This window comes from Mytilus edulis, chromosome 10 (genome assembly GCF_963676685.1).
Source record: "Mytilus edulis chromosome 10, xbMytEdul2.2, whole genome shotgun sequence".
NCBI lineage: Eukaryota > Metazoa > Mollusca > Bivalvia > Mytilida > Mytilidae > Mytilus > Mytilus edulis.
The window spans coordinates 74,096,943-74,109,268 of record NC_092353.1 but is presented as its reverse complement, the minus strand read 5'-3'; the positions used below and the strand labels follow the sequence as shown (position 1 = coordinate 74,109,268).

Below are 12,326 nucleotides of genomic sequence, written 5' to 3'. Positions count from 1 at the left end.
CTTTTCGGTTAAAATTTTATCAACTGAATACCATGGACATAACACAAACACTTTTTGTGTCATTATTGCAGATTGTTGGGTAGTTTAATGGTTGTTTTTTGCGTCATGTACGTTTATGCATGAAGTAAGGCAAAAGTGTGTGGTTTTTCTTTACTATGTTCACTTGCTGGGAGCTTGGCGATGGTCTGAGCTATAAAAAATACCAAAAAAATCTTTTGAGATGGAAAGTTATTGGATATTGGAGATGACATAACGTTTTTTTGTTATATGATTCTTATTTATTACTAAATACTTAACAAATATATAGTAATACGTATTTTGCCAGATACAATAATGGAAAAAAAAATGATTTTGATTTATATAATTGGGCAGTAATGAATACCATATGTGTGTTAATGATCTTGCAAAATAGGTCCGTTGTGTATTTTTAACATAATGTTCTGTGCTAAAAATGTGATTATAGAGAAAAAAGAAGATGTTAAATCATGAACAAAAAAAATCATTTAGTGACAATTATAAGTGGAGAAAAAATGTAATCATTCTATATATTTAATTATAACTCAACAACACAATTTTGTATATGCCACTAATAAAGTTTACTTAATTGTAAGCTTTATAAGCCATTCCAGCAGGGTAACCGTATCCGTCAATATATTTGTTACCGTAAACCCATAAACCAAATCGAACTTTCTTTTTATGTTCTATGTGATGATACCCTGCCGATATAGGCAGACTGAAAGTGCTTACATTATTCATCCCTTCAGAAATGTTAAAAACACTACTTCGATTATTGAAAGAATTTCCATCCAGCAAAAATCCATTAATAGCATCGCTCTGCACCGTTATGCTTATGAAGCTGTCAAACCAGTATGGTACTACGAAATCATATTCATAAAGATATTGATTTACACCCAGAATCGTCATCATAAAAGGATCTCCTTTTCCTCTACTTAACCCATGCGGATATGACGTGACAAGTATGTCATCAGATGATGAAATAAAAGAGATCGTGTTGTAATAAAAATCGAAGAAATCTCTTGCGTTAATGGTTTTTGATATTGTCTTGTTACCAGTTTTAATGGTTAAATTCGTACTGTTTATTACCTGTATACGTACAGTGTTGTTCAAACGTGTCGATATATAAGGAGTTATGAACATATCATCTAGTTGATCAGTAGGTATAACTGATTCTATAAATGGATTACAACTACCCGCTCGAATATTGTCTGGTACTGCAATATTACACTGATTACCGCTAACAACAATTACTGGTTTTGATGATGTTACCAATGTTCCTGATAGGTCTGATGTAGTTGATAACTGAAATGTGTCATACTTGTTTACCATTATTCTAATCGTATCGTTGTTACTATACTGCTTGTTGTCATATGCTACAGATCCACTTTTCAATTTCAAATTTATACTGACAACTGTATTTTGATAACATGGTGTAAGTGCTATCATATTTTTATAACTACGAAACCTGATAAATGCAGGTAGAGTTGATATAATGTATTTGGTAGAGGCAAATCTCGTAGGCATTGGTGAGTATCCCTCTGAGACTTGGGGTCCGAAGAAAAATCCGTAAACATTTATTCCTTCATCTGAGTGAAGTTCTACTCCAGCCACATGTATTCCATCAGACGGTAGAACACTTTTACTCAGATTATATTCTGTATTACTTTTGTCCATAGTGATAGTCTGAATTTTGTTCTCGTTGAAATAACGAATTGAAAGACGTGTTGTATTTTCTGATGCTACCAAAATTTTCGGAGTTGTCCGCGGGAAATAAGAAACTACTTCTTGGAAAATTACCATGAAACTTGTATCTTTTCCACCTGTATAAAATATATAAGTTAATACACTATGTAACAAATATTTGCAAAAAAAGCTTCCAGAGAAAACTAAGCATTTTGGTTATACATAATTCATACTCGAGTCTTAAAAGTATCTTTTGAATTTAATAATAAAATAAATCAAATATACTTCCAATAACTGGGGTTTAAAGTACATTGTGTACCATCCAACAACGAAAAGGATTTGAACAAGAACTGTTGACAACGAGTAAAACTCATATGACATTTATTGGATAATACTACATATAGGCTGTTGTCTGCTCTATGGTCGAGTTGTTGTATCCCTTTTACAGTCCTCATTTCCATTCTCAATTTGATAGCTATCACCGTGAATATTACAAAAGCACATCAGATACAAATATTATCGGAGACTGCAACCCGAACAGGCACATTTAAATCGTGCCTGGATAAACATATTACCTTATTTTGATGTGTTGTTTAGTGCATGATTTTCTAAAAGGAAATTATATACAATGTAAAACTAGACACTTCATATGATTGATTGATGATTGCATATTATCTCGTGTGAATACACATTTCAATACCATTTGGGAAAGTTAAACATTGTGAAAGTGCAGACAGGAAAGTTTTATATTACACGATTTGTCTTTGGCATGGGGACATTAACAGAAGTAAATTTGTAATAAATGGAAATCAAACATGTATTCTTTATTCAACGAAATTGGGGCGACACGACTTTTATAATTCATATGATTTTCATTAAACATTTGTCATTGTATAGTGATTATCGATTACCCATTAGAATTAGAGAGTAGGCACAAATCCATAATATAATGAAATAATCAAAGTTTAACAATGACAGTATAAATACACTAGCTAGCAGGCAAGTGACTCTCAGCCAAAAACCATACTTTGTTTATCAAATTGACTTTGTTTTACTAACAAAATAACAAAAGCATGGTTTCAAATAGCAAATAAGTTGCGTGTATAACCAAATATCCAAAAAAAAATAATAATTACCATGTATTACGTTATGTATTCTGAAATAGCTACATAGATAAGGTGACCAATGACTAGTTCGTATGAAGTATTTTATTTCTTGAATAATGAAGAATAACTCATTGCACAATTTTCTGGCGTCAAGAATTAAAGACAGCTCATTCCTACGGAATTGATGTGCTTTTTATTTTCGAGAAAACGAAAACATACAAAACATGTTCAAAAACTTTAAAGATAGGTTCACATTGCCGATCAGACCAACTCGATCAATCTCGATCAAGACAAATTAAGCGATCGGGAGACTGGTCTGACTCAATCGACAAGAATATTCGGGGTGATCTACCTTGGTTTTCATCGATCTGACTTTCTACCCGAGAGTTTTTGACATGTCAAAAACATTCGAGTAAGGATCGAGAAGCCAGTCACTCAAGAATTTGTCGAGTAGCGGTCGATTTGATCGGGAAAGGATCGTGCAGAGATCGAGTTTGGTCGGAATACAAATAGTTTATCGATCATTACTCGATCATTTCGATCTTTAAAAGATCGCTTCATGATCACAGCGACTTCTCTTATTTTTTTCGTCCCAGACCAACTCGACCATACACGATCTATATGCGACCACATTCGACCACTTTTCAATCTCTACTCGGCCATATACGAGTATTCATGACTGCTACAGGATTCTATAAAAATGTGTGCAGCTCTGATGAACTCTCATAACTTTGCTTCTTCAAAAATTTATTGTCACTATTTATTTTTAACTGTACTTAAACCCTTCCATGAATAGTACGTGTTGGTACTTTTGCAAGGAGGGATAAAGTTTTAAAAGAGAGACAAAAGATATAAAAAGAACAATCGAACTCAAAGGTAAAAAACAAACCGACACAGCCAAAACGAAAAACGGAGCGGACGAGAAGACAAACAGCAGTACACATAGCACAACATACAAAACGGAAAACTTAGCAACACGAAACCCAATAAAACCTGGGATGATCTCCGGTGTTTCGGAAGAAAAGTAGATCCTGCATTTTGGTCCAAAGGATTTGTCAAATAGGAAAGTAAGTAAGGATCAAAATTCATTCGAAGACAGCTGATGAATACTTTAACCTTCAGAGTTAGTTTTTAAGAACATCAATATCATCTTTTACTTGTTTAATGGGCTATTTTTGTTTGACTGTCCGTATTTTCCGCCTGTCCAGAAATTGTAGTATAAAAATAAGAAGATGTGGTATAATTGCCAATGAGACAACTCTCAACAGGACACCAAATGACATAGAAATTAACAATTATATGTCACTGTATGGTCGAATATTTAAAAACACTTTTTTTCATACGCTTTTTGACGCAGTTTTATAAAACAAAAATGGACGAGAGACAAATGCTTTTAATTTTAATTCGTGATAGATATATGTAAACAATTTCAGAAAAGATATCCTCTAGGGGATTGAAATTTTATTTTTGGCCAAATTTCTGGGAAAATATGTGACATCTTTACCCTATTTTTGCAAGAAAACGCACTTCTGACGTATTAAAATTTAAACTTGGTGCCTTTTGCTAGCTCATATTCGTGTGTTTCTTTGTCAAATATGTTCTCCTATTTATTTGTATTGTAGTCCTGTAATGTTGTGTTGTCATTTAAATGTTGTATTAACATGGACATTAAAGCGGGAGGTTTGACATGCTACAAAACCAGGTTCAACTCACCATTGTTTTCTTTTAAAAAATGTCCTGTACCACGTCAGGCATATGGCAAGTGTTACATTATAGTTCGTTTCTGTGTGTGTTACATTTTAACGTTGTGTTTACTTTGTGTCGTTTGTTTCCTCTTATATTTGAGTGTGAATTCAAATTATTATAAGACGTGTCATGGTACTTTTCTATCCCCAATTCATTATATCCAGTTTCGAAGTTATATTTGGTATTCTAATCAGATTTTGTTTAATGCTTGGTTCGTTTCTGTGTGTGTTACATTTTAATGTTGTATCGTCATTTTCCTTTTATATTTAATGCGTTTCTCTCGCTTCTGGTTTGTGACCCGGATTTCTTTGTTTCTATCGATTTTTGAGTTTTGAACATCTGTATACTACTGTTGCCTTTATCTGTAAACAATTTGTGCAGAAGAAATACATGACCTTTTAAATTAAAACGAAATCTCTTGTCGTTTTGTGAACCGTCATCAAACTAATTGCATCCTAGTTCTAAACCTCAAGAGGGTATACAAGAGGGACGAAAGATACCAGAGGGACAGTCAATCTCATAAATCAAAAATAAACTGACATTACCATTGCTAAAAATAAAAAGGACAAACAGACAAACAATAGTACACATGACACAATATAAAAAACTAAAGAATAAACAACACGAACCCATAACAACCTAGACCGTTACAATACAGAACGTCGTTTTCAATCTTCCAAAATGCTGTTGTTCATTGTTCCGATTTTTATCCTGAGATCACCCCTCATTGTTGTTGGGGTTCGTGTTGCTCAGTCTTATTCCTTCTTCGATTCTTTTTGTTTACTAATGTTTGTTTGTTTGTCTGTTTGTTTTTTTTTTCTTTTGTAGCAATGGCGTTATCACTTCGTCTTTGAGCTTACAGTTTGAATGTCCCTCTGGTATCTTTCATCCCTCTTTTATATAGTTTTTCTAGTTATGTTCTGTTTTTTATATATCTCTGCATAATGAATATATTATCTTTTTGCCTAATAAAGAATCACACATAAGTGTTTTAAATGTAAATAACATACTTTGAACCTACCTAAAAATCTTGACATTCACAATAAAATTTGGGACTCCAACTTATATCCCTAAATAGTGTAGCCCTCCTTCTATATGACTGCAAATTAACTACACTTTTTGGATTTGTTTTATTTAATCTCAATGATCGAAAAATCCATATGTAAACCTACTAATTTATATATGATAGCTTCAGCCATGTTTACAACATATAAACTCCCTGGATAACCGAATTATCTATTCTACAATGTTACAACTAATGCCTTCATGATCATGTTGTATTTAAACAAACCGTGTTTAAATCTAGCAAATTAAACTCCTAACCACGGTGTATAAACGACAGTACTATACATTAAGAATAGATGTGTCAAAGCGACATATATGACCCCGTCTCAAAAAGTTGAAAAATCTGCAATTTCAATTACACATGTGGACACAAACATGAAGGTACATGTAGTCTCACATTTAAAAAAATCAGCTCAAAATCTAGAGGCGTAAAAAAAGTCCGTATAACTAAGATTTTAAACAATTTTCAAAGTTGGAAACCTTTAATATTGGTAAAAATTAGCGTAGCGGAACGAAACTTTAACTTGATCTGTAACTCATCATGGTTAGCATACATACCAAATATCAAAAAATCAACCCAATATCTGAAAGCATTTAGAAAAAAGGTTCGTATAACTGTGATTTTCAAAAAAAAATTAAGTCCAAAGCCCTAAATTACAGCATAAATTAGCCGAACAGAGCGAAACTTAAACCTGATCTGTAACTCATTCTTGTTAACTCACATGCCAAAAATCATCACAATATCTGAAAGCATTAAAAAAAAAGTCCGTATAACTGTGATTTTCAACATTTTATCAAAGTCTAAAACCCGTAATTTCGGCAAGAAATAGCGGAGCGGAACGAAACTTAAACTTGATCTGTAGGCGTTTAGAAAAACTCCGTATTATGGTTTGTTGTGGAATCACGGAGTGACGGAATGACAGAAAGACAGAATAACGGACAAGGACTAACAATTCAGAGAACCAAACTATTCATAAACGACATAACTCCTTACTTAACGGTAATTATTATAACACAAGAATTGATACCTAAACCTGTCGAAAAGCCGCTAGTTATTTATGTAATTCTCTTAATAATTTAACAATACAATTTTAAGTCTTACAACCACGTTAAAAATGCGTATTCATAACTTGTTAAATAATAATTTTTCTTCCGACGTATTCAAACTCAAGTACTTGAAGACTTCATATGTGTTAATGTGTCCTGCGTTGAAAATAATTCTGACAACTAGAGTATATATAGATATAGGGATACAATAATCCTTTTTGTGGTCTGAACGTTCCTGATCCAGTAGAATTAGTACACAAATAAAAAGTAAACCCAGACTTGAGCTTTGGGCCCACCGAATTAATTTTGTTTATAAATTTAATATCTTACCTGAATATTCACATTGTTTACCGAGGAATCCCTTTGTACAGACGCATATGCATTCATTATTATTTTTTTTAGAGATTCCACCATTGTAACACGTTGTATGAGTATCTGGAATAAATTAAATCATCTTTTTTAAAGTATTGAACTAAAATGCACAAATACAAATGTGTAAATATCATGAATGTACGTGTAAATATGATATAAAGTTGATATGAACACGTATTAAAGATAAATTACTTTTCTCTAAACGAGGGGAATAAAAAACTTATTTTCATTTAGATAAATTACAAAAGAAATGGTTGGACATACTTTTGTTTTTATTGCTGATTTCTTCTCCTATTGAAGATACTTGACGTTCAGTAACTAATCAATCAATCTTTGATCATAACATGTCTTCTTCAAGTAGAACTTGTGAAGGAATGAGCCTAGTCATTTATCTTCATACACTTGTTAAACCAGTTTTCGACGTAAGGTAATACTTTATCTATTGTTTTTCAGAAATTTCATTTCCTTGTACAATAGTTATCAAAAGTACCAGAATTATAATTTTATACGCCAGACGCGCGTTTCGTCTACATAAGACTCATCAGTGACGCTCAGATCAAAATAGTTAAAAAGCCAAATAAATACAAAGTTGAAGAGCATTGAGGATCAAAAATTCCTAAAAGTTGTGCCAAATATGGCTAAGGTAATCTACTCCTGGGGTAAGAAAATCCTTAGTTTTTCGAAAAATTCAAAGTTTTGTAAACAGAAAATTTATAAAAATGACCATATAATTGATATTCATGTCAACACCGAAGTGCTGACTACTGGGCTGGTGATACCCTCGGGGACGAAACGTCCACCAGCAGTGGCATCGACCCAGTGGTGTAAATAGTTATCAAAAGTACCAGAATTATAATTTTATACGCCAGACGCGCGTTTCGTCTACATAAGACTCATCAGTGACGCTCAGATCAAAATAGTTAAAAAGCCAAATAAATACAAAGTTGAAGAGCATTGAGGATCAAAAATTCTTAAAAGTTGTGCCAAATATGGCTAAGGTAATCTACTCCTGGGGTAAGAAAATCCTTAGTTTTTCGAAAAATTTAAAGTTTTGTAAACAGAAAATTTATAAAAATGACCATATAATTGATATTCATGTCAACACCGAAGTGCTGACTACTGGGCTGGTGATACCCTCTGTATTAAACAAGATACAAGACTGTATTAAAACCAGTTGGAGCATATAAACTATGAACGTATAAGACTGTCTCAAATACATGACTAAGTCATCTAACCAACAAGACATAACCGGGAAAAACACATATACATTAATTAATTATATAAATAGACCAATAAACATTCACCACCAAAGGATACCAATGAACCCTTACACTCATACAATACAATACAACACAATATGTTTTATTTCAAAAACACTCCGTCACATTGACATGTGAAACTAGAGGTTAATTACAAAATACAATCACAAACAATTAAAGAAATAAATAAAACAATGATGGGGATATTGCATATTCAGTTTGGTTTACAGCCTTGCATATATAGATTTGTAAAAGTTTTATGTTTTACGAAATTCAAATAAATCTAGAATTTCCGAATGTTCAGAGTTTGACCTCTGCGATCGTATCAGGCTGCGCTCAGCAAAGCATTTTATTTTTCTAAATTCAATCTTTTTAATTCTTTTAGATCAATTGATGAAATGACCCCCACACACATGGGAGATAAAGACAAACGCAGTGTGTATGGTGTAAATGTATTTACGGGGAGAAAAGGACAAGATAAGTGGAGCAACCAACAATCAATCAATCAATAAGTGGAGGTATGTATAAAATACACTTTTACCTATTCCGACACTCAAAAACTCACAAATGAACAATCATACGTTTTAATTCTTACTTCACCTTTATGTGGGAATAGGAATAATCAATTTGAGAGGTTTGCCGATCTTTCCTCCTAAATATGAAAACAGAGTTCGATAAGATAGACGTAAGAAACAAAGACATTATATGTAATTGTTCATTGTGTTGATTCATATTTACCTAGGTTAGTACTCTCTCCGTTTTCACTCTCCCGCAGTTTCGTCCCATTTTGCTTTTCAATTGCTGTCAATCTCATATCAATATCCGCTAATTTCTGTCGTAGTGGAGCTAAATTAGAAAATAAAAACTTTAAATTTCAAGCCGCGACAACTATAACTTAGATTTTCTTTCAAAGGTAAAATTAATGGTGATATATTAAAATTAATTAAGATATCATAAAAAAAATATTGTTTCTTTCTCGATTATTTGTTATAAGATGACACACATATTTAAGTCATGTTTGAGAAGATGTTGTTTGAGTTCAGACTACAAATTTCGATTGAAATTAGCGATTCAGTGTTTAAGCTATTGTCCATGCTGCAAAACCATAGAGAAACAAAATCCTATTTATGTCTGTCCTACCTATTACAATAAAATAGATAACTGTCAGTATAATTCCAGTTGTCAACATATTTATGGTTAGTGCAAGGCAATTAGTTTTTATCCATTTTTTCCACAACAGAACTACCACATGGTCATTTTTTATTTTCTTCTCCTCCATCTTCAAGTCGTCGTATCTATGGTCATCATCTTCTCTTTTGATTTCTTCGTAAACCTGCATTTGTATTTCAGCCATTTTTATTTATTTACGAATTTTATACTACACTTGACATTAAACTAGTTAATGACTTCTACTTGTGATGGTCCTATTAATTTATAATACATATAAGGAAGTATTATACGAAAGAAAATGAACACGTGACAATCATTCGTCAATTTGGATGTAAACATACTGAATTCGTTTAATTGTCATGGTTACTGTCTGTGTCAAGATTTGTCAGTTCTTCGTCTTCGAGTAAGACTTTCCTGCGACATGTTTTAGATTGCGCGCATGAAAATAATTTTAAATTTAATAACAAAAAACAAAAACTGGGTAACATTTATATACAGGTACAAATAAAAACTTGTCATTTAATTTACTGACGGAGCTGGGCCTTGAAAGATGCAGGACTTGGGGCAGATACCTTATTGTTGGGCAAGGTGATTATTCTAGGATAGGATAAAACGACTCCTTCCAAACTGCTGTCTTGCATGATGGTATTCTGAATGATTTTGCGTTGCTTACCTTAGCCGTATTTGGCACAACTTTTTGGAATTTTGGATCCCCAATGCTCTTCATCTTTGTACTTGTTTGGGTTTATAAATATTTTTGATTTGAGCGTCACTGAGGAGTCTTATGTAGACGAAACGCGCGTCTGGCGTACTAAATTATAATCCTGGTACCTTTGATAACTATTTACTAACAGTTGAAGTGTGATATCTGTTAGTAACATACCTTGCTGCCATTCTTTGAATTATTTCCAATTATTTCCAATCTATCTATGTCATTTATTAGTACGGGTTCCATACTGCACTGACATATTTTTATGTTGATTTGACAAGGGACACCTATGATTTTTCCATTATAAACTTATTTTTATGAGAGACAAAGAGACTGATGCAAACAAAGCAAATGTTCATACGTTGTCAAAGTTTATTGATTGACATCTTTAATTATTTCAAAATATGTTCGCAATTAACAATTTATATATGTTTTGATAGAATGTAAGCTCTATGACAAGTATTTTGGTTTGCATACTGTATTCAGTACCAACGAATAATTTTGACACATCGATGCGTGACCCTTGCAAGTATCTTTTGATAAAAAAGATCATTCTATGTTATATAGGAAGCAAGAGTTATACTCACTTATAATATTGGTACTGTTTTCAATATATTTTAAAACGTACTGTTATATTGTAATAAACACATAAATTTTCATGATGACGATGCGTAAATTAAAGAATTGTTCAAAATCATCTTTTACTAGACTGATTATAACATTTTTGCACTAATTACATTGGATGTGTACTATACTTAGTAATAAGAGTGGGATATTAGCAAATGCATTCACAGAAACTATACGTTAAATAAACAAAGTCATTCTTATTAGCAAGGTTTTTCAATATTTCAATGTTAATCTGACAGTTGCAAGGACATCGAAAACTCAAATAAACAAATAAACTTAATACTCATAACAGTATGAACAAGGTAAAATTCATAATTGTAATCACGTTTTTACAAATAACTCTCAATTAGCCTGCTTGCTTGATCAACGAACTTCACTTCTACCATGTCTACAAGCAAATATAGATCAACAGCCTGGGTTTTCGATAAACCGGATGAAGCCTTTAAATATCTGACTTGGGCCGGTTGTTTAACTTGTTATGACCTCGCTAAACACTCTCACGTGTCGTTACTTAACGCATGGTTGTTAAAATGGTGTTGTTCGACGTTAAATATTTTATCCGCTCTATAAATATTTAACTAAAGTTTAGAGGCTATCTTTGTTACCTATAATGCATGTATTTGTTAATTTTCATTCCAACATGGCTGACATGTCTTTTACTAAAAAACAAAGGGACCGAAAATCTAACTTTGCTCAACAAGAAGTGAATGTTAAACAAGACCAAGTTGAAAACGAATACAAAATCTTGAATGACAAATTTAGGGATGGAGTAACCAATTCTAGCTCTGCAGTCTGGAACAAAATTTCAATTTTGGACAGTGCTCTTGGTGTTATAAACATATCAATTAAAGACTGTAAAGACACGGAGAAGGATGCTAAAAGGGTGTTTTGCAAATTGAACAGGGAGCAGAAGGCCTCGTTGGTGGTCCACAGCCAATCAATTTAGTCTGGCCGTAGCAAGGACAATAGACGTTTGCAAAGACTCAGCTTTTTTTCAATAGGCTTAAATGAGTTGAAAATGTTTTTGGTATGCCTTACTTACTAATTCATCCTCTATTGTGAATAGATTAAAAAAAAATATACAAAAATAACTAAAATGCTTTTTTTATTCCCTACGATTTAATGCTGATACAAAAATTGCTTAATATTTCTACTTAATTTTTATTGACTGAGGATTGTCAGTCTTCCTACCGAAGATCGTTGATAATTCCTTTAATAAAAACACCTCAACTGCATGATGGTGCAAGTTGAGTGGTAACAGACGATGTCTGATTAGCCAACACATACTGAATACTCAAACATTTACTTGTACAGTACATTTTGCAATGTAATGCAAAACCCAGAATGTTGTACACCCTCTTCAGTGTCGATGTGGCATGCAGTACTTTAGTGAGATAGAACAGTTATCCAACACACGCATATATGGTCATCGAAGAGACTACAACTGCAAACCGAACTCCCCATAAGTCGTATAAACCACAACGAGGGTTGGTTAAGGGTCGACAGACTTGCTCGGTATAAAAA

The 12,326-nt window shown here is 32.7% G+C and overlaps 1 protein-coding gene across 1 annotated transcript in view; it reads right to left on the bottom strand.

Moving 5' to 3' along the window:
• LOC139491888 (IgGFc-binding protein-like) overlaps window positions 1–9,708 on the bottom strand; it is an 82,761-nt gene extending 73,053 nt beyond the window's left edge. Inside the window, exons 1-3 of the mRNA XM_071279806.1 lie at window positions 9,437–9,708; window positions 9,035–9,142; window positions 6,996–7,100 (exon numbers count right to left, since the gene is read on the bottom strand). Coding sequence (XP_071135907.1) covers window positions 6,996–7,100; window positions 9,035–9,142; window positions 9,437–9,650 — 427 coding nt within the window. The 5' untranslated portion in view covers window positions 9,651–9,708. The remainder of the gene's footprint in view (window positions 1–6,995; window positions 7,101–9,034; window positions 9,143–9,436) is intronic.
• Window positions 9,709–12,326: the final 2,618 nt, after the last annotated feature.